The sequence below is a fragment of the Mus caroli genome, chromosome 9 (assembly GCF_900094665.2).
Source record: "Mus caroli chromosome 9, CAROLI_EIJ_v1.1, whole genome shotgun sequence".
NCBI classification, from domain to species: Eukaryota; Metazoa; Chordata; class Mammalia; order Rodentia; family Muridae; genus Mus; species Mus caroli.
In genome coordinates, this window is record NC_034578.1 from 109,853,438 (window position 1) to 109,874,044 (window position 20,607).

A 20,607-nucleotide genomic window follows, 5' to 3' on the forward strand; every position below is an offset into this window, starting at 1 on the left:
AAAAAAAAAAAAAAAAAAAAAAAAAAAAAACAAAGCTGCAGAGATGACTCAGTAGCTAAGAACAGTCTTCCCTACCAGAGATCTTGGGTTCGACTCTCAGCATGCACATGGTGCCTCACAACCTCATGTGACTCTATCTCCGGGCATTAGATTCCCTCTTCTGGCCTCTGTAGCCACCAGACCCATGTGTGGCACACCATGCACGCAAAAAGCTTTTAAAAAATTAAAATCGTAAAGAGTGGTTGAGTGCTTATCTAATATGTGCGAGGTCCTGGGTTTGGTTCTCAGAACTAAGGAGGGTGGGTATTTGTCTGACCTACATTATGTAGCTGTGTGAAAACATCATGACCAAAAGCAACTTGTACATAAAATAGTTTATTTGGCTTGCAGGTCACAGTCCATCATCAGAAGCCAAGGCAGGAATCTGGAGGCAGGCACTGAGCAAGAGCCATAAATGAATGCTTCTACTGCCTTGCTCCCATGACTTGCTCAGCTTGGTTTATTTATTTATTTATCTATCTATCTATCTATTTATCTATACCACCCAGGGCTGGCAACACCCACCGTGATCTGGGTCCTCCCACATCAGTCATTATTCAAGAAAATGCCCCCAAAGACTTGCTAATAGGCCAACCTGATAGGGGCATTTTCTAAATTGACGTTCCCTCTTTTCAGATGACTCTAATTTGTGTTAAGATGATAAACAAATTAACTAGCACAGAGTTCTGTGGCTGTGATTAAACACTGGCCACAGCAATTTAGAGAGGAAAGTGTCTATTTTATACCTCCAGGTCGTAGCTATCGTTGAGGGACATCAGGACAGGAATTCAAGGCCGGTACCATTGAAGGATTTTGCTTTTTGGCTCACTCGGGTTCATACTTAACTGGCTTTCTTTTCTTTTACTTTTAAATATTTATTCGTTTGTTGGTTTGTAGTCAGGGTATCACTGCATAGCCCTGGCTAGCTTGATACTCACTATTTAGACCAGGCTGGCCTCCTAAAACTCACAAGATATATATAGATATCTTGTGAGTTTTAGGAGATATTTATATATCTATATATAGATATCTATATAGATATATAGATATAGATGAAATGTATATACCTGGCTTAGCTAGCTCTCTTTCCCAGCTCAGACCAATCCACCCAGGGAATGGTGCCCTCCATCACAGTAGGCCAGGCCCTCCTACAGCAATTAATAATCACTGTGTCACAGGCATGTTCACTGATCTAGACAATTCCTCAGCTGAGGCTTCTCTCAGACCATGTTTGGCTGTGTTGAGAGGACAAGAACACTCGGCTTCTCAGACCTTATGTCTGATATGTTATCCCTGGGACTTTGGGCCTGGTATGGCCAGACCTTCTGACCTTTCAAGAAAACCTGGAAATGCAGATTATGTCATCCTCTGGTTGTATGTTGACAACTATAGAAATTAAATTACACTTGAGACACTAGTGGGCTAATATGCCTTGTGCCAAATCAATAACTCCTTGAACCCCATGTAGTTATAACAGTTGATGTAGATGGAATACCACTGTGATTATTCAGAGACTAGGAGAGTCACACCCGCAGGGGTGGCCGTAAACTCAGAGAGTGGCATAAACCTAGGGAGCTTCCTTGAAGAAGAAACAGAAACATGGGGAGAGACCAAATGTACCAGAAACTAACCAACCAGAAGGAGAAGAGGAGGAGGAACGGGAGGAACAGGAGGAGGAGGAAGAAACAAGGGGCTGGAGATGGCTCAGTGGTTAGGAAAGATCTGTGGTAGGACTTCATATGCCCAGGAATGGTTGGTATACCTTAGCCATGATTTTTTTTTTTGGGGGGGGGGGCGTTTTTGTGAGGATTTTTTATACAGATATTTATAGTGGATTCATCAGTATCCATTTTCATCAGTGGTATATCCTTTTCTCCCATATCCTTGTAAAATTTGTTGTGGTTTTTTTCTTAAGATGAGCCATGGAAGCAAGCCAGGCAGTGGTGGCACACACCTTTAATCCCAGCCCTCGGGAGGCAGAGGCAGTGGAAAGGAAAGAAACCTTAAAGATAACAGCTGAAAGATACAAGGAAGCACATGCTCTCCACACATGAGAAAACAAGAAAAAAAAAAAATTGGAGTAGCTGTTTTTGTTCTGAGGCAGGCATCCCGTGGGGCCTCGGGTGCTGTCAGACAGTTCAGACTCCTGAAAGGACAAATGTGGGTAAAGCTATCCCAGCAGCCCCCACTGTCATATGCACAAGCCGGTTCCTGACACAGGGCTATCAACTTTTACTGATTGTTTATTTCAGAACTTTATCTTTTCGTCAATTTATAACTAAACACCTTGTTCAGTTGCACAACTTAGCCCCGAGACATGGAGCTCGTGACTTACTATGCCAGGAAGTGAGAGAGATAAGAAAACAATCCCTGACACAGCAGAACTTCCCACATTTTTAGCTGACAAGTGGGTGAGGGGCCTGGCTTGGTCTATTTGAAATTATTAATTTATATTTGAGGACACACACATGTGGCTACTTGCATGTAGACACTGGTGGGCAGCTTGTGGGAATTGGTCCTTTCCTTGCACTCTGTGGGCTCTAGAGATTAAACTTAGTGTCTGTGTCACTGAGCCATCTTTCCTGCTGTCCTAGGGGTTTACTGCTGTAAAAAAACACCATGACCAAGGCAACTCTTTATTTTTTGTTGTTTTTTTTGTTTTTTTTGTTTTTCGAGACAGGGTTTCTCTGTGTAGCCCGGGCTGTCCTGGAACTCACTTTGTAGACCAGGCTGGCCTCGAACTCAGAAATGCCTCTGCCTCCCGAGTGCTGGGATTAAAGGCGTGCGCCACCACGCCCGGCCAAGGCAACTCTTATAAGGACAACATTTAATTGGGGCTGGCTTACAGGTTCAGAGGTTCAATCCATTATCATCAAGGTGGGAGCATGACAGAGCCCAAGGGGGCATGATGTAGAAGGAGCTGAGAGTTCTACATCTTCATCTGAAGGCAAACAGGAGAAGACTGACTTCCAGACAGCTAAGACAAGAGTCTTAAAAGCCCACAGTCACAGTGACACCCCTCCTCCAACAAGGCCACACCTCCTAATAGTGCCACTCCCTGGGTCAAGCATATCAAGACCACCACACCTGCCCTGTGCTTGTTTGTTTTGAGCCTCTCATTCTACAGCTAGAGCTGGTCTTAAACTTGCAGTCTTCCTGCTCCAGCCTTCCAAGGTGTGAATCATCATGACTGGTTTATTTATGCATATACCTTTTAAGTAACTTTTAATTTTCCATTTTGTATGTGTGCGCTTGTGTGTGCGCACACGTGTATCGGTGTGTGGATTTTAGAAGTTGACATCTGGTGTCTTATTCAGTCACTCACCACCTCCTTTTTGTTGTGGCGGGGTCTTTTGAACCTAGAGCTCACTGATTTGGGAAGATTGACTGGCCAAAAGGCCTTAGGGCCCTCTGTGAGTTCCCCAAACCTGGGATGATAAGAGTGCTGCTGTACCCAGATTTTTATCTTTTTACAGCATGGTTTCTGAGAATTCAAATTCAGGAAATAAATATTCAGCTTGTAGGGATTAGAACTTTATGTCAGATAAAACAAGGTACGAGCTGGTTGATTCTATAGGACCAGAAGGACAAATAGAAGGATTAAAGCCATATGTGGCTAATAGAACCATGAATTTATGGGGTCGTGATTTATTGCAGCAATGGAAAACACAGATTAACATTCCTCGGATCTCAGAAACAAATCATGAAATAAAGAATGGTTCTGAGAGAAATATTAAAAGGTCTTATCAAGAACACCCACAGACTATCCAGGTTGTACATAAGCAAGACACACAACTGCAAAGAGACTGGATAGTAGGAAAAAAGACTGGGGAATTAAATCATCCCGATACATTGACCTCAATGGAAACCAGGATGTGTTACATTGTTACAATATGTTACATGGGGAGGAGGTTTTGACTTTGTTTCCACAGGAGACCAAAAGCTGTATGTTAAGACCTAGGTAAAATATTAAGGCCTAGGTATAATGTTAAGGCCTAGCTGCTAACTGGCTAGCTGGTCAGTTTGTGCTTTTACTAATATTATAAGGTCACACATGTCTCTGCTGTTACAAGGACATTTTCGAATGCTAAGATTGATTACATATTCTGTTATGTTCTGTGCCCTTGGAAGCCAGCCATGATAGAAGTCATTAGACCTGCTTTGTACAGTTACCCACAATAAGCTCGGACCCAAACCAACCCCCCAGCAGCATTTCCTGCCCCTTTGTATAAGCTTTTATGGTGTTTGCTTTTGTAAGCTGCCCCTGGGATGGACCCCAACAGAAGAGAGATACCTGAACGAATATAAGAAACTATTTGGAATAAGGCTTCCATTTTGAACAGAAGTCAAGTGAAGTTTAAATTCCTGAGACCTCCCTGGGAACTGACACCCTGCTTTGGCAGAAAGAGACATAGACATGGGTAACCAACATCTTAGTTGACAAGTTAAGACATGAATGTTAGACAAGTCCCATCCTGGTTGACAAGTTAAGACATGAATTTGTTAGACAAGGCAAGTCCTCTGTCACAGTTGAATACCCCAACCAATGGGAACAGGATAAGTGAACATGAAGATACGTTCCTAAGGAAGTCCCCTATCCCTAAATTCTGATTGGTGAAATAGCTTGGCACAGATGTTTAGAGATCTCTGGCTTAAAAAGCCCTATAGGATCTCAACTCAAGGTCACAGTTCAGCTCTTGAGCCTGGAAGATGGACCTGATCAATCAGTCTTGGGGTGGGGCATTCAATAAGCCACCCCTATTTGACTGAGATCAGTATCTGAGCGGTTTGTGTGGTGATTCCCAGACCCCATCACAGTGGCTGCCATCATGATTGATAAAGATTAGATTTGAACAGGAGAGATCTCCTGAATAAGGAGAGGTGATAGATAGTTCATCAGACAGCTTGGTCATTCAGTCCAACTAACTTATAAAGACTAACGAATGCCTTTCATTTGGTCAGGCATGAAAAAAATGAAATTTAAAAAATCAGATTTTTGAATGATATTTACTAAAGGCAAACTTGCCTTACTGGCATGAAATAAAAGATGGATTTTCTTTTTTTTTTTTTTTTAAAGATTTATTTTATTTTATTTTTTTTTTATTATATGTAAGTGCACTGCAGCTGTCTTCAGACACTCCAGAAGAGGGCACCAGATCTCGTTACGGATGGTTGTGAGCCACCATGTGGTTGCTGGGATTTGAACCTCGGACCTTTGGAAGAGCAGTCGGGTGCTCTTACCCACTGAGCCATCTCACCAGCCCCAAGATGGATTTTCTTAAACCATGTGCCTTGATGCAATGTTAGAATGTTAGATTGTAGATTGCCACGTGACCCAGACCACCTTGGACTTCAGCTTTTGAGTTTTCACTATAAAGGATATGTTTGTTGTTTAGTATCAAAAACACCGTTAAGAGACTTAGAATGTTTTAAGTAAATCCAAAGCGTTATTACAATTCCAACTTGTTTTCTAAATCTCTAAGAGTTGGAGTGATTTGGAACTAAGATAAAATATTTGAGCAGAGCAGTGGTAGCCATGCCTTTAACCCCAGCAGAGACAGGTGGATCACTATAAGTTAGTTGTTTTCTAAATCCTAGAGTTACAGTGAACCAGGTGGTGGTGGTGCAGGCCTTTAATCCCACCATCCAGGGACAAAATTCAAATATGGACCCTAATGAGTATGTTTGTACACTAGAGAAATCACATATCATATTTACAGCTTATAACCCTCTGCAGGGTTACTAGAAATGCAGCTAATACCCAATGGGGACAGGGACAAAGAGCAGCTTCTGTGACTGCTGCTAAGCTCATCTCTGTCATGCAACCCTGACCAGTATTGAACCAGATGATACCCTGATTATGAGTATCATTTTTATTGGTGACTTAGCAACTGGGGACATGTCTTCACAAAGCAAAAAGGAGTCCACCAACATTGGCCTGTTGACTTCTAATGCAAACGCTTTCCATATATGGAAAATAAATATTCTGTCTTTAAGAAACAAATCTGGACATTTTACTACGTGGCGTGGAGAACCTTATACTCAGTCGGTGCCAACCACTCTGTGGTCATAAGGGTGGGTCTGCCAATGATGATTGGATCTGTTTGAAGGTAGAGTCCTTTGAAGGCTTAGCTATGGAAAGGGATGTATTACAGTGGAACTGGTACCTATGTGAATTCTTCATGACCAGGATGTGGTAGCAAAGGGTCTACACCTTCCTGCACAGAGAAAATAGCTCATATGCTTATATTCCAGTCCGTAAACTGCTCACCCCTCCCCAGAAAGAGGCACCTATTGAACTGTGGGGACCAATGGAATGATCACAACATTTGGCTAATGCACTCTTTACTGATGTTTCATCAACCACTGATAGAACCAAAACTTATGGAAAGTGGCAGCCTGTAGACCTGAGGATGGAATGGCCATCACTGAGGAAGGACCACAAAATCAGTGCAGCACTATTGCCTGTAAGACAAGCCACTAGGAAAGCAAAGGGAAAATGTCTGTCTTCTCTAATTCATGTGCAATGGTATAGCAGCTATACGGCCATCAAAACAGAAAAACCACTAACTGATGGATAAATGGCAAAGATATCTGGTCCTGGTTGTTGGGGGCGGAGGGACAGAAATGGAAGCAGGAAAACCTAGCAAACTTAGCAAAGATATCAAATTATGTGTAGCCCGTACAGGCAAGAGAGTCAAAATGTCCAAAAATAACGAAACAGTGTAGAAACATCCCCTGTGTGGAAATGTACTAGAGGACACATCAGGTCTAGAGATGTCTATCTAGAGTGGCATGTAACCCAGGCTAGCCTCTTATTTGTGCCAATCCTTCTGCCTCCCCCTCTGGAGCATTAATTACAAGTGAAAGCCACCACACCACAGTGGCTTAGACCACCAAAGACAGAGCTAAAATGTCATGGACAAACTGGAGATCCAGGTAAGAAGATGACAGGAGTTCATTTAGAATCCAGAAGGAGTTAGTCTGTCAATAACCTAACTTAACTACACGTTCTACCTATCAAAACACACTGTGAGAGTAGACAAGGCAGTATACACCTCTCATCTTAGCATCTAGGAGGCAGAGGCAGGCAAGTTCTCTGTTTCACATAGAATCTCAGGACAGCCAGAGATGCATGATAAAGGCCCTGTTTTATAGAACTGAAACAACCACCGAACCATAGTAAGTTCAAGGACAGCCTTGAGATACTGTTTTTTAAAAAATTCAAATTTTGGGCTGGGCATGGTGGTGCACACCTTTAATCCCAGCACTTGGGAGGCAGAAGCAGGCGAATTTCTGAGTTCAAGGCCAGACTGGTCTACAGAGTGAGTTCCAGGACAGCCAGGGCTACGCAGAGAAATCCTGTCTCGAAAAACAAACAAACAAACAAACAAACAAAAAACAGCTTTATTTAGGATATTTATTTGTATATTAGTATATATGACCCCGTATGTGAGTGCCCACGTGTGTGTGTGCGCCATGGTGTACATGTGGAGGTCAGAGAACGATATCTGGTGTGTGTCCTACTCTCTCTCAAATCGTCGCGCCCCACCCCCATCCCCTCCCTAAACCCTCTATCACTAAAAACATCTACCAGCCCGGTCTTCAGGCTATCTTCTAGAGAGTTCCAGGCCAGCTAAAGATACACAGTGAGAAGCTGCCTCAGAAAAACAAACAGAAAGAGAGAGAGGGGGGGGGGGGATTTAGGGGTGTGGCCCAATAGTAGAGTACTTGCCTAGAATTAATGAGGACCTGAGACTCACCCATAGCAATGCAAAAAGTAAGTGAAATAAATAAATAAATGAGATAATGCCTAAAATAAATGAATATTGTTATTGATTACAACTCATTAAAGCTGGAAAAATCTCATGTATATTTAAATCAACGTCAACTTAAAGCAGAGGTGATGACCCATGGCTATACTTCCAGCGTTCAGGAGGCAGTAGGCAGAAGATCAGAAGTTGCCAGAGAGAAGGGCTACTGTTCTCATTAAAATTCAGGGCACTTCAAAATAACTTGGCCATAGCTGAGTCACCTACTACAGTGCTTCTTCAACTTTGCTTTCACTGAAACTCGGAGCTGGTTCCGGTCCTAGGACTTCAGGGCTTCTGGGCTGGGGCCCAGAGTCTGCATTTCCATGTTTAAGTCTCTTTGGCCTGTGGACCACACCTTGCGAGTGTTAGACCACGTGCTAGGTAGAGTTTTAGGGGCTAGGCTTCTACAGCCCAGGCCTGACTGGCTGGTTTCCTCTTCCCTGCTCAGTTCTTTTCTGGCAGCCGGGACAGGCTGAAGGCCCCTGTGAATGGCCAGCCCTGAACTTTATCATTGCTCGTTCAGGGGTGCCGCCATTCCGGAAGGACACACAGTTGTGGAAGATGCTTAGACCACAGCTGCTTCTGAGTCACGTGGCCTACAGAGGCTGGACCTCCACTCGCAGCACAGAGCCTCGGGGCGGGGCGGAGCCGGGGGCGGGTCCTCCTGGGGCGGGTCCTGGGAGAGGGTCCTCAGCAACCCCCGGAGGTGCAGCGGCTGGCCAGAGCGCCCACTGCCTAGCGGAGAGATCCCATCGTGGCGCGATCATGCTCCGGGTCCCCCTGTGTACGCTGCTCCCGCTCCTGGCACTGCTGCAACTGCTGGGCGCTGCGCACGGCTTCTATGTAAGTCTCCGGTGCCACCGCGCAGGGACGCTCCGCCGCTGGGAAGCTGGCAGAGGCCGAGGAAAGCCGCGGCTCTGCAAAGTCGGGATCCGGGTTACCCTCGATCACCCGCTCAGAGCAAGCAGGCAGTGGTCGGGCCTCCAGTAGGAGGCGGGCCGGACGGGCGGGGCGCGCGTCCTTCCTGGTTGCTGGCGCGCGTGGGTTCCGCTGCGGCGGTCCCGTGTGCACCGACCTGCTTCCCGGTTTGTGCAGCGCGGTCGGGGGATAGCTGAGGTGCGCCTGCTTTCCAGCTTCGGTTTCTGGCGAGAGGGGTCCAGGCTGCGCGGGGCTGCTAGAGGGCTCCGCGGGCAAGTGGCGTGGGGCGCGATCCTTGCGGAGTTCGGGCTTCACGGAACGCTCCGGAAGGAGAAAAATGGGGTCAGGAGTGGCTCCTGCAGTGGGGTCACAGGAATATTCGCTTTCAGAGACTTCTCCCTTTTCAAACATACTGTTCACGTTTCTCGCTAGCCACCTGCTGGCTGCTTTTAGTTTGAGGTGTGCATCGCCTTGTTTGTTGTAAGCCTTTTTCTTTTAGGGTTTGGCGGTGCGGGAGGGGGGTGGGAAGAGGCCAAGTGCTGCAGGCGAGGTCTGGTTGGCAGGGCAGTGGCTAAGGCGCGTGGGACACGCACCTGGGGAGGTCTGCACCGAACCTGCGAAGGGGACAGGGCGTGGTGGAACGGGGCTCATTTGCACTTTGAGCGAGTCACCTTGGGGCCCTCCAGATGGACTGAGTGGGGTAAGTTCAAGTACTTGATAGTAGACTTGTAAAAATTACACTCTTGGAAAAGGCACACGTTTATCTAAAACCAGAGTTGAAACTTGTTTAAGTTTCTGGAAAACAGTTGCTGAAAATGCTTTCGTTTAAGGAGAACGAAATTTAGTGCCGGCTGCTCCGTCAGAGCTTGAGGTCTTGAGAACCAGTGGGCATTGGTTCCAACAGGTAGGGTAGAGGGGAAAGGAACCCACATATCTGCAGTGTCAGGATGGGCAGGGAGAGATAAGGATTTATGTGTCACCAGTCTGATGTAAGTCACCAGGTAAGAAATAGAGATGCCCTGTGAGAGCCGCACCCTGAGAGGCTGCTTTGTGATCTCCGCGGGAATTCTTTTTTTTTTTTTTTTTTTTTTTTTGGTTTTTCGAGACAGGGTTTCTCAGTGTTGACTTACCTACCTGTCCTGGAACTCACTCTGTAGACCAGGCTGACCTCGAACTTAGAAATCCGCCTGCCTCTGCCTCCGGAGTGCTGGGATTAAAGGCGCGCGCCACCATGCCCGGCTCCCCGGGAATTCTTAAGTATGTAGATATCCCTCTTGAGCAGTTAGATTAGAAATTCCAGCCGACTGGCTTTCAGTTATTTTTGTTTGTTTGCATCTGCAACGTTAACTCTCAAACTTCAGACCTAGATTAAAAATTAAAGCCGGGTGGTGCACGCCTTTAATCCCAGCACTCAGGAGGCAGAGACAGGCAGATTCCTGAGTTCGAGGCCAGCCTGGTCTACAAAGTGAGTTCCAGGACAGCCAAGGCTACACAGAGAAACCCTGTCTCTAAAAACAAACAAACAAAAAAACCCACAAAAACAAAACAAAAAAATTAAAATGTGTGTGTGGGGTTGTTTAGTTTTGGGGTTTTGGTGTTTTTTTGGTTTTTTTTTTTTTTTTTTTGGTTTTGGGTTTTGGTTTTGGTTTTTTCCTTTTTCAAGACAGGGTTTCTCTTTATAGCCCTGGTCATCCTGGATCTCACTCTATAGAGCAGGTTGGCCTGGAAGTCAGAGATTCTCCTGACTCCTCCTCCTCCTTCTTCTGTTGTTGTTGTTTTTAGATTTATTTATTTTTCTATGTGAGTATACTGTAGCTGTCTTTAGACACACCAGAAGAGGGCATTGGATCCCATTACAGATGGTTGTGAGCCACCATGTGGGTGCTGGGAATTGAACTCAGGACCTCTAGAAGAACAGTCCATGCTTTTAACTGATAAGCCATCTCTCCAGTCCCCTCCTGCCAAACTGATTGCACATTAACAAGCAATACACTTGTATGAAGATATGTCTCTCTGTTTTGGGCTAGAGCTGTAGTTACTTTAAGAGAAGTCTATTCTTTTGGGTTTTTTTTTGGTTTTTTTTTTTTTTTTGGTTTTTTCGAGACAGGGTCTCTCTGTGTAGTCCTGGCTGTCCTGGCACTCACTTTGTAGACCAGGCTGGCCTTGAACTCAGAAATCCGCCTGCCTCTGCCTCCCGAGTGCTGGGATTAAAGGCGTGCGCCACCACGCCCGGCTTCTTTTGTTTTTAATGAGAAGTTCTCATGAACCCTGGCTGGCCTCAAACTTGGTATGTAATCAAACATAGCCTTGGACTTTTGACGATTCTGCCTTTACCTCCTGGGTGCTGGGGGACCTGTGTGCACCGCCACGCCCTGTCTCTGTGGCGCTGAGAGTGGGACCCAGGCTTTGTCCATGCGAGGTCCTCTACAAATTGAGCTACATCCCCAGGCCCAGAAATCAGAATCTTACGTTGCCATTTGCAATCTGCAGTCAACTCAGATTTTGTTGTTTTTGAAAAACTGTATTATCCACGGCTGGAAGTGTGAAAGCGAGGTTTTACTGTTCCATGTTTACATGGAATGACATTTGCAAAGGTGCTTTACTGTTGTTACGAAAACAGTTTTGACTCATGAAAGACTTTCCCCAGACGACATGCTAACAGCTGATCACTTAGAATAATAACTTTTCTATTATTTAAAAAAAAAAAAAACCAGACTGGGGATGGGGGCACTCGAGAAGCAGAAGCAGGGGACTCTCAGTGAGTTGGAGGCCAGCCTGGTCTACAGAGTGAGTTCCAGGACAGCCAGGGCTACACAGAGAAACCCTGTCTCAAAAAAAAAAAGGGAGAGGGAGAGGATGAGAATGAATGAGTGAATATTAGAATATGGTTCATGCCCGTTGTGGGGAACCTTTAACCGTATGAAACACTGTTAAACCGACAGTGGGAACTGAGGCTGGAGATTCGGTTTGGTTGGTAGAATGCCTGCCTGGTGTGCATGAAACATTGGGTCCCATCCTCACATAAACCAACTGCATGGTAGAGCGTGCCTGTAATCCCAGCACCTGTTGGGTGGAGGCAGGAGGATTGGAAGTTCAGGGTATCCTTGACCACACACTATCCTTGAATTCAAGGGCAGCTTGGACTCCATGAGACCCTGACACAAAAGGAAAAGAAAAAGAAAACCGCCCCTCATGTATCACGTTGTGACTGCGCTGTGCTTTAACAACAGAGCCTGGCGGCTCACGGGTGTTTGAGTGGCTTGGACTTGAGGCAGGTTGGAGCCGTGTCCGTGGTGGTCTGTGGGCTTTGGTTGAGTGGGAATGAGGATGCTCTGCTGATCATATCCCATAAAGCTGACACCAGTTCCTGGTTGCAGGAGGAGCTGACCCGGAAGTCTCTCATTGGCCACTGTCCTTTCTCAGGAAGTCACTTGCCCCCCAGAGTCCACTGGCACTGAGCTTTGGGGGGACTCTTCAGGAGCTGAGAGAATGACGCTCTTCAGGCAGTTGTCGCTGGGCTCCAAGGCTGCCCTGGCTGCAGCCACGGTCTTCCTGTCCATGATCCTCTCCCGCTCCTTTCTGGCTGAGACCCTTGAGCTCCAGGCCTGGCGCTGGCTGTTCCGCCTGCAGCTGATCCTGTTTGTCAACTCGATCATGCTCATTGGCTCCTCGTACATCTGGCGGAGCACCGTGAGCAACCTCAGCCATTCCCCTGCTGTGGAATCTACCTGTTTCCAGATTTGGAAGCTGGCTGTCATGGCATTTCTGGCCCTGGCACATTCCAGCTTCTTCACCATGCTCTTCTTGGTGGCCGAGGAACCCTACATGTTTTCCTTAACAGCCTACTCCTGCCTGGGTGCCTACATCATCATGGTCTTCTTCCTTTGTATCTTGAATGCCATGGAACAGGCCTACCAGTTCTTAGCCTGGCGCAGTGGTAGGGTGGTGGGCAGTCTGGACAAGACAAGGCACCTGGTGCTCAGGCCTGCGCTGGCGGTGGCCGTGACGGCGGTGCTCAGTACCATTGGCCTCCTGAATGCTGCCCAGCCCCCAGTGGTGAAAACCGTGGAGGTGCCCATCCATCAGCTGCCCGCCTCCATGAACAACCTCAAGATTGTGCTCCTTTCTGACATTCACTTGGGGCCCACAGTGGGCAGGACCAAGATGGAGATGTTTGTGAGGATGGTGAACAGGCTAGAACCAGACATCACAGTGATCGTGGGCGACCTCTCTGACTCGGAAGCCTCTATCCTGCGGACAGCAGTGGCTCCTTTGGGCCAGCTCCGTTCCCGTCTTGGCACCTACTTCGTCACGGGTAATCACGAGTACTATACATCGGATGTCAGCAACTGGTTCACACTGCTGGAATCCTTGCACGTCCGGCCCCTACATAATGAGAATGTGAAGATTTCTGCCCCCGGGCACCCGGACAGTGCGGGAAGAGACAGAGAATGGGTCTGCTTAGCCGGCGTGGATGACATAGAAGCAGACATCCTTCACTACTCTGGGCATGGCATGGACCTTGACAAGGCTCTGGAGGGCTGCAGCCCAGACGATGCCACCATCTTACTGGCTCATCAGCCTCTGGCCGCCAAGAGAGCCCTCCAGGCTCGGCCAGATATAAACTTGATCCTTTCTGGACACACTCACGCAGGGCAGATCTTCCCCTGGAATGTCGGAGCCTATCTCCTGAACCCTTTCTTCGCTGGGCTCTACCAAGTGGGCAAGGGGACGTTTGTGTACGTTAGCCCAGGTACAGCCTACTATGGGATACCCATGAGGTTGGGGAGCAGGGCAGAAATCACAGAGCTCATCCTGTGGCAGCCTTCATAAACCTGCCCCGAAGGCTTTGCCTTGCCCTGCCCTGGCCTGACCTTCCTCCATCTCCTGCTCCGTCCCAGCCTTGCCAGCGCGCCTTTGGCCACAGCCTGCTGGGAACAGCGTTTGCAGTGGGGGTGCCTGGCAAGTCCAGGCAGGCTTAAGTCTTCAGATACTATATTGCTTGTTGACGATACCCCCGTGGGTCCGCTTGGCCATGGAAGCGCGAGCATGCATTTGTTTTCCAGCTGCTGCAGAGAGGGGGTCCTTTTGCAGGGTGTCGGGTGGCTGGAAATGGCACTTCTTGACCAAACTCAGGGAGAGGCAGGAACGCTTTGTCTCCTGTGGCGTAAGCCCCGCTTAGGGCTTGGGTGGGCTTTGGGATGATTTGATTAGAGATAGCTGGTTCGGGCATGGGCCATGTTGAGAGAGGCATCACCTCTCTGCTTGCCTGAGGAGAGTATGTATCACTTTCCTCCTTGTCAATCAAGGTCACCTTTATCGTGGACATCGGCAAACCCCATTGAAACATGGGGCCCTTCCTGCCTGCACCGTGAGGGGGTGCTGATTACTGTGCTGGGCCAGGATGGCTTGAGATGAAATCATGGGGACTGTGGTAGAGGATGACTGCCATCCCTTAAGGACTTGGCAGCTCTGAGTCCCTGTTCTGTGTAGGACAGGCTCCTTCTGTGTTTGGGAGTGAGGAAGGGCACTGGGTGTGATGAGATAGATGGTCCAGGTTCCAACTCAGTGTGCGAAGCGGGGGGGCTATGCTACCTCCTCCTAAAAGTTCACTCTACAGCCTGATGGTTTAGCATCTTAGAGGTTACAGTGAACATGGGGTTCTATGTGCAGATAAACAAGACCCTAGAGCCCCATGTTCCCTTCAAAATAGTTCACTTGTTTGAGGAAGGCTTCAGTTCACTCATAGCTAGATGAGGGGAGGCCTCTAAGAGAGTCGCTCATTGCAGGAGGTCATCTGTTAATAGTCACTTCATTGATTGGCACCTCCTACCCATCACGCCAGCCAGGTTTGGGTCTGAGATTTTAGTGAGAAGCTGAGGTTTCTTGTCTACCCATAGGAAACCTGAAGCTGCCATGGGTATGACCCAGCTCTGCCCCTGCAGGTTGTCCTGGGCCCTGGCTATGGAAAGACAGGACTGACTGTTTTACCTGCGTGGGGGGTTTCTAATTGCTCTACTTTGGCCTCTGCTCACAGAAGGGTCATTTGTAGGACTTCAGATCCACAAGGAAAGCAAAAGGAGCTATCTTGTGCAGTGCCAGCAGATTTGTTGGTCTAGCCTTTGCCAGGGGCAAGAGAGACTTTGCCCTTTGCATAGCAGAGAGCTAGCTGGCCCTAGGAGAAGGCTCTACTGAGATGTGTTTAAGAACATCTGGGTAACTGAGGGTACTCTGTCTGGAGCGGGGCTTCCTGCTGCTTGTGAGAGAGGGTTGAAGCCTGGCAGTGACAAGTCCCCCTAGATTCTTAGCTTCCATCATCCTGGAAATGGCTGTACTTCTTGGATCTACCTCAAGGCTGCTTTGCTGAGAGAACGCTGAGAGCCTGTACCTACTGTGAACACACAGTATGATGCTAATGTGCTAATCAGTGAACTGAGACCTGCTAAGGAACATTGGCAAGCACAAGTACCTAGAATCAACCCAGCGGGCTGCCAATGGGTGGCGTGCTGCCCTCCAGCACAGCCCAGATGTCCATACGACACTAAGAGCCACCTTCCTGGTGAGTGCCCGAGTTTCTTACACGTACTGTGAATGGGGATTCTTCCCCCTTTTGAACTTCTGGTGTGATGAGCTCAGGAGGCTGCTGACCAATTCTTGTCTCCCAGTAGGTAGGGTATTGGCAGGGGACCATCTGGTCCCTAAAGCAAGGGACCAAGCAAGCAAGCAAGCAAGCAGGCAGGCAAGCAAGCATACCTGTAATTCCCAGCACTCAGTGGATAGAGACAGGAAAATTAGGAGTTCAAAGCTAGTAATGAGTTTGAGGCCATCCTGGGCTACGTGATATGGTCCTGTCTGGAGAGTGGGGGGGAGGAAGAGAAATAAAGAGCTTTACCTTGATACTGTGATGGGCTCATTCGCCTCTCACCCCAGACAGGAGTTCGGTGCACTGGGAGAGATTTTGTAAAGACCATGACCTGTTGTTGGGATTCTAGGAGAGGCCACAACTCTGCACCTTTCAGTACCTTGCTCTGAGAACAGCTCACTCCTGCCGCCCCTCCAACCTCATCCTTCCTTTCTCCATGTTCTCCATTTCTGCTGTTTCAACCCTTTTGGGATCACGGCTGTCCTTTCTGTTCTCCTCAGCTTTGGATTTCATCAGAGTCTCATTTTGATACTGTCACCTTGTGATCTGTATGCACACATCTCCTATTCTGGCTTTCAGGATGTTTTGTTGTTTGTTTGTTTGTTTGTTGTTTGTTTTTGAGGCAGGGTCCTGCTTTGTATACCAGATGGCCTTCAACTTGAGGTTATCCTCCTGCCTCTGCCTCCCAAGAGCTGGATGCCAGCATGTGTCACCCCACTTGGCTCCTTCATCCTCTCTGAACAGAATAGGGTTGGGTTGCCACTCGGTGAGAGATAAACTTGCCTTGCAAGTCTCAGTCCCTGGGTTCAATCTCAGGACATCACAGAAAGGAAAAACAGCAGGACAGTGAGGTGTCTCAACAGGCACACGTGTGCACGCGCATACACACACACACGTTACATAAAAGTAATTAAGGATATCTTTAATGTATGTTTTAAAAGTGTGTGTGTGTGTGTGTGTGTATGTGTGTGTGTGTGTGTGTGTGTTTAGTACTAATATGGAGGTCAGAGGACAGGTCCTCTTCTTCCTGTGGGTCTCTGGGATCAAACTCACATTCTGCCAATGTGTGTGTGTGTGTGTGTTTAGTACTAATATGGAGGTCAGAGGACAGGTCCTCTTCTTCCTGTGGGTCTCTGGGATCAAACTCACATTCTGCCAAGCATCTTTACTTAGCTTTTTTTATTATTATTAGTCACATGTTGGTCTGTGTGTCTGCATGTGGGCCTGTGCCCATGAATGCAGATGCCAAGGTAGCCGGAGGCGGGGAGCAGCGATAGCAGGTGGTTGTGAGTGTCTGACACTGAGCCACCAAACTCACTGTTGCTCCATCTCCTGCTTCCTATTTTTGTTTTTAAAACGATACCTCTGTCTTTTTTCCCCCCAAAGGGACAGAATTCCCTAATCACTGGCGAGAAGCGCAGGAGGGTTAGGGTCCAGACACAAGTGTCCGTAGCTCTTGGTGTCCGCCATTCTGCTGTCCCCTCCCTCCCCGTGGCAGTGTCCTCTCTTTAGCCAGGTGTTTCAGATGTGAAGAAAAAAAAGTTTTTGACACAAGACACATGAAACAAGCAAGATGAGTCAAGTGCAGGTGTGTGGTCGAGCAGGTCCCACAGATCTGCCCTGGGGCCATTGTCACCGAGACTTTCAGTTGCTTCACCCCACCAGCCTGTTGGAGGGACATCCTGACCACAGCAGCCTCTGGACTTTCAGCCATCTGAAGTCACTCTTGGCTTTCTCTGTATGACCTTAGGGGACCTCGGGGCCTTAAGTGTGCAGAGCCCTTCCTCCCCCTCTTTCCATAGCCCTGCATCTCTGGTGAAACAGCTGAGTTTTTCCACCCTGGGGCTGAGGTGCCCCTTTCAGGAACTCCACGGGCCCCTGGGGTGAGTTGGCAGGGCTCGTGGGGTGTGAGTAGATACCCATTGGATTGGAACTTTCCAGCTTCCTCCCAGAAGACCTGGGGACAAGGCCTTGCTTGACCATTTAACTCATAACGACCCTTAACCTGTGACGTCACCAAGCTGCATTGACTCAAGTCCAGGAATGTGCACAGGGGATGCAGATTTTATTTATTTTTAGCACCGAGGAGTAGAACTCTTCGAGGAGATGTTCAGGGTACCCGGAGACACTTATACTGTGTTGTGGTTAGTGTTTTATTTTTTTTAAAGATGCTTATAGCTGAAGAAATCACACTGGTCGCTACTAGACTCCTGATGAGTACTTGGTCTAAGGGTGTCGTGTGCGTACTGCCTTTTTTTTTTTTTTTTTGTAAACCTTCAGTATTATTATATGCATTGTGTATGTAGTGGGGGTGGGGACTCCAGGGGACCTGAACGTCCATTATGGCTGTGCTTGCAATTGTGTTTTGTTTTGTGTTCCTGTGGCTATGCACTTTGTAAAAACACTGATGCTACTACACCCTGTAAGTGTGAAATAAAGATTTCTCTCTTCATGATCACATTTTGGTGTCCATTCATCAAAAGGGACTGGGCAAACTTGAGAGATTTTTTTCTTTTAATTACTAGGAGCTAACTTCTTGTCTTTCCTTTTCTTCTTTCACATTCTCCCTCCCTCCCTCCCTTCCTATACCCTTCTATCTTCTCCACTCCTCTCCCTTTTCCCTTCTTTCCCTTCTGCTTCCTCTTCTCTTAAAGAAATTATTTGCACATATGTGTGTACCTGTGTGTTTATGTGTACTGTGTGTGTGCAGTGTCCATAGAAGCCAGCAGAGGGCATCAGGTCCTCTAGAGCTGGCATTCTAGGTGGCTGTAAGCTGCCTAACATGGATGATAGGAACTGACCAGGGGGAGGGGGGGCCTCTGGATGAGCGATGAACGTTCTTTTTACCCCTAAGCATCTCTCTGACCCTCCTCCCTTCCTCCCACCTCCCCTCCTCCTGCCTCTCATTTTCTGATAACCTCGTATATATCAACAGTGCAGTGGCTGGACATTTAGGTTTGATCTGCTTGGGCCCTTCAGTGTTGAGGGTGGATTCTCCCCGTTCAGCTTGGCAGTGAAGGTGAGAAATGACCATCTGTCCCGTTACAGTCCCCACCTCTGCTGCTGTCCTTACTGAGAATTCTTCCCACCCCCACCCCCCACCCCAGAGCAAACAGCACAATGTTGTTCATGCATTGGGTGAGCAGGAAGGTCTAAGGATGTCCAGTGACGTCATATGTATTATGGCTACCACAAAACAGCTGACAAAGGGAACTTAAAGGAGTGAAGGGTTTATCTAGCCTGACTTACTCAAAAGTATTACATTTGTTTGTATGTGCATGTGTGTCTGTGCGTGTGCACGTGCATGCATGTGTGTGCATGCTACAGAGCACATGTGGAGCTCAGAACAACTTTCCCCAGTCAGTCTTTTCTACCATGCAAGTCTTGGGGATGAAGCTCAGGTTGCCAGGCTTGGTGGCCAATGTCTTTACCCTCTGTGCCGTCCTACCACCTGCCCTCTTTTGGCTCACAGTTGAAGGGGGTACAGTCCATCCTGGCGGGGGGGGGGGGGGGGGGGGGGGAGGGGAGCGTGCCGAGGTACGGTCACGCTGCCTAACCAATCAGAAAGCCGGAGGGAACAGGAAGTAGAAGTGGTCTATAAAACCTCCAGACCTGCCCTCAGTGAGGATCCCTCCAGCAAGAGTCGGTCTGCCTTCCAAATAGGCCCACGAGGAGGCTGTGCTTTCCAAGTCACTGCCTAGGGTCACAGCTGGGAACTGTGACCCTCAGCTTTCGATGTTTACCATGGTCCCCCTCGATAATGCCAGGATGTCGCTGTCCCCAGCGATGAGGGCCCAGTGTCATGGCAGTATCTTGTCCTCGTTCATCTACTGAGGACTCTGTGCTGTGGGGCTTCTAAGGTTACCAAAGTATTTCTATTTATTTATTTATTTATCATATGTACACTGTAGCTGTCTTCAGACTCTCCAGAAAAGGGAGTCAGATCTCATTACGGATGGTTGTGAGCCACCATGTGGTTGCTGGGACTTGAACTCAGGACCTCTGGAAGAGCAGTCAGTGCTCTTAACCTCTGAGCCATCTCTGCAGCCCCACCTTATGCATTTCTGACTGAAAGTACATCCTCTGGGCCTCCTGAAGCATATATGGTCTATATAGGCTGACAGTGGGTTGTCCCTTCCCTGAACCGACCACTCCATTGCTCCCTCGGTCATAGGCAGCCCTGGCTTCTTCTCTCCCTTCCTGCAAACTAGTGTCATGTGTGTGTCCAAGAAACCATCCCATGAGCTTAGGTCTTAGAGCTGACATCAAGGTAAGAGTTGGTGAGTCAGGGCAGGTACTCCATGCCCCTGTCCTCTCCCAGGACACCGTGTCCTTTGCCCCCTCTAGATTCATTCCCAGGGTCCCACCAAGGTTAAACCTTCCACCTTGCTTTCCTGGTAGGAGATGAGGGTCTCTGTAGACACCGTCACAGAAGTTCATGCCACTCAGAGAATGCCCCAGAGAGCCTGAGCCTGTCAGCTCCTCTCTTCAGAACTTCCAAACCTGCTAAACAAGCCAGCCAGCCTCGCAGTCTGTCTGTCCAGTTCACAATAAACCGAAAGGCCAAGTCACATGGCAAGTCCTGCCTGAGGAGAGTGTTCAGCAGGCCGTGCACTTGCTGTGAGTGCCTGAAGACCTGAGTTCTGTCCCCGAACCCATGGAAAGGTGGAAAGAGAACTGACTCCACAGTGTCCTCTGATCTCTGCATGTGCACATGTACAATACCACGCACGCTACACCAGTGTGTGGACACACACACTTATATATATACTCACACTCACACACTTGTACACACTCATGCACACCTATAGGTGTGCACACTCATATACACACACTAAAGTTTTAGAAATGAAGCATGCCAAATCGTCCCCTTTTAACCTGGACCTCATCTCTCTCTGGCATAGGTGAGGGGTGTGGCATGCATTTTGGGGTATCCTTGCTCACCCATTACACACTAACTGTAAGGTCTGGTTGCTAATCAGCATCTCTAACCTCCAGATGCCGTCCCACGCCCATGTGTAGGTGTCTGTTACATTTCTCACTGCCCTGACAAGAAACTTAAGGGTTCGTTAGGCCGGGCGTGGTGGCGCACGCCTTTAATCCCCAGCACTCGGGAGGCAGAGACAGGCGGATTTCTGAGTTCGAGGCCAGCCTGGTCTACAGAGTGAGTTCCAGGACAGCCAGGGCTACACA

At 48.0% G+C, this 20,607-nt stretch overlaps 2 protein-coding genes across 4 annotated transcripts in view; both read left to right on the top strand.

Annotated features, from left to right (window-relative positions):
* Positions 1-8,495: 8,495 nt before the first annotated feature.
* Glb1 (galactosidase beta 1) overlaps positions 8,496-20,607 on the top strand; it is a 71,746-nt gene continuing 59,634 nt past the window's right edge. Inside the window, exon 1 of the mRNA XM_021172646.1 lies at positions 8,496-8,696. Coding sequence (XP_021028305.1) covers positions 8,619-8,696 — 78 coding nt within the window. The 5' untranslated portion in view covers positions 8,496-8,618. The remainder of the gene's footprint in view (positions 8,697-20,607) is intronic.
* Tmppe (transmembrane protein with metallophosphoesterase domain) lies at positions 8,609-15,532 on the top strand. Of its 3 annotated transcripts, none has more exons than XM_029481778.1 (2): positions 8,609-8,696; positions 12,149-15,532. In XM_029481778.1, exon 2 carries the CDS (start codon positions 12,261-12,263, stop codon positions 13,602-13,604), a length of 1,344 nt encoding a protein of 447 aa, XP_029337638.1. In that variant the 5' UTR covers positions 8,609-8,696; positions 12,149-12,260; the 3' UTR covers positions 13,605-15,532. The 3 variants fall into 3 exon arrangements, with proteins under 3 accessions (XP_029337638.1, XP_029337639.1, XP_029337640.1); XM_029481779.1 differs by lacking the exon at positions 8,609-8,696 and adding an exon at positions 8,739-8,969; XM_029481780.1 differs by lacking the exon at positions 8,609-8,696 and adding an exon at positions 9,381-9,471.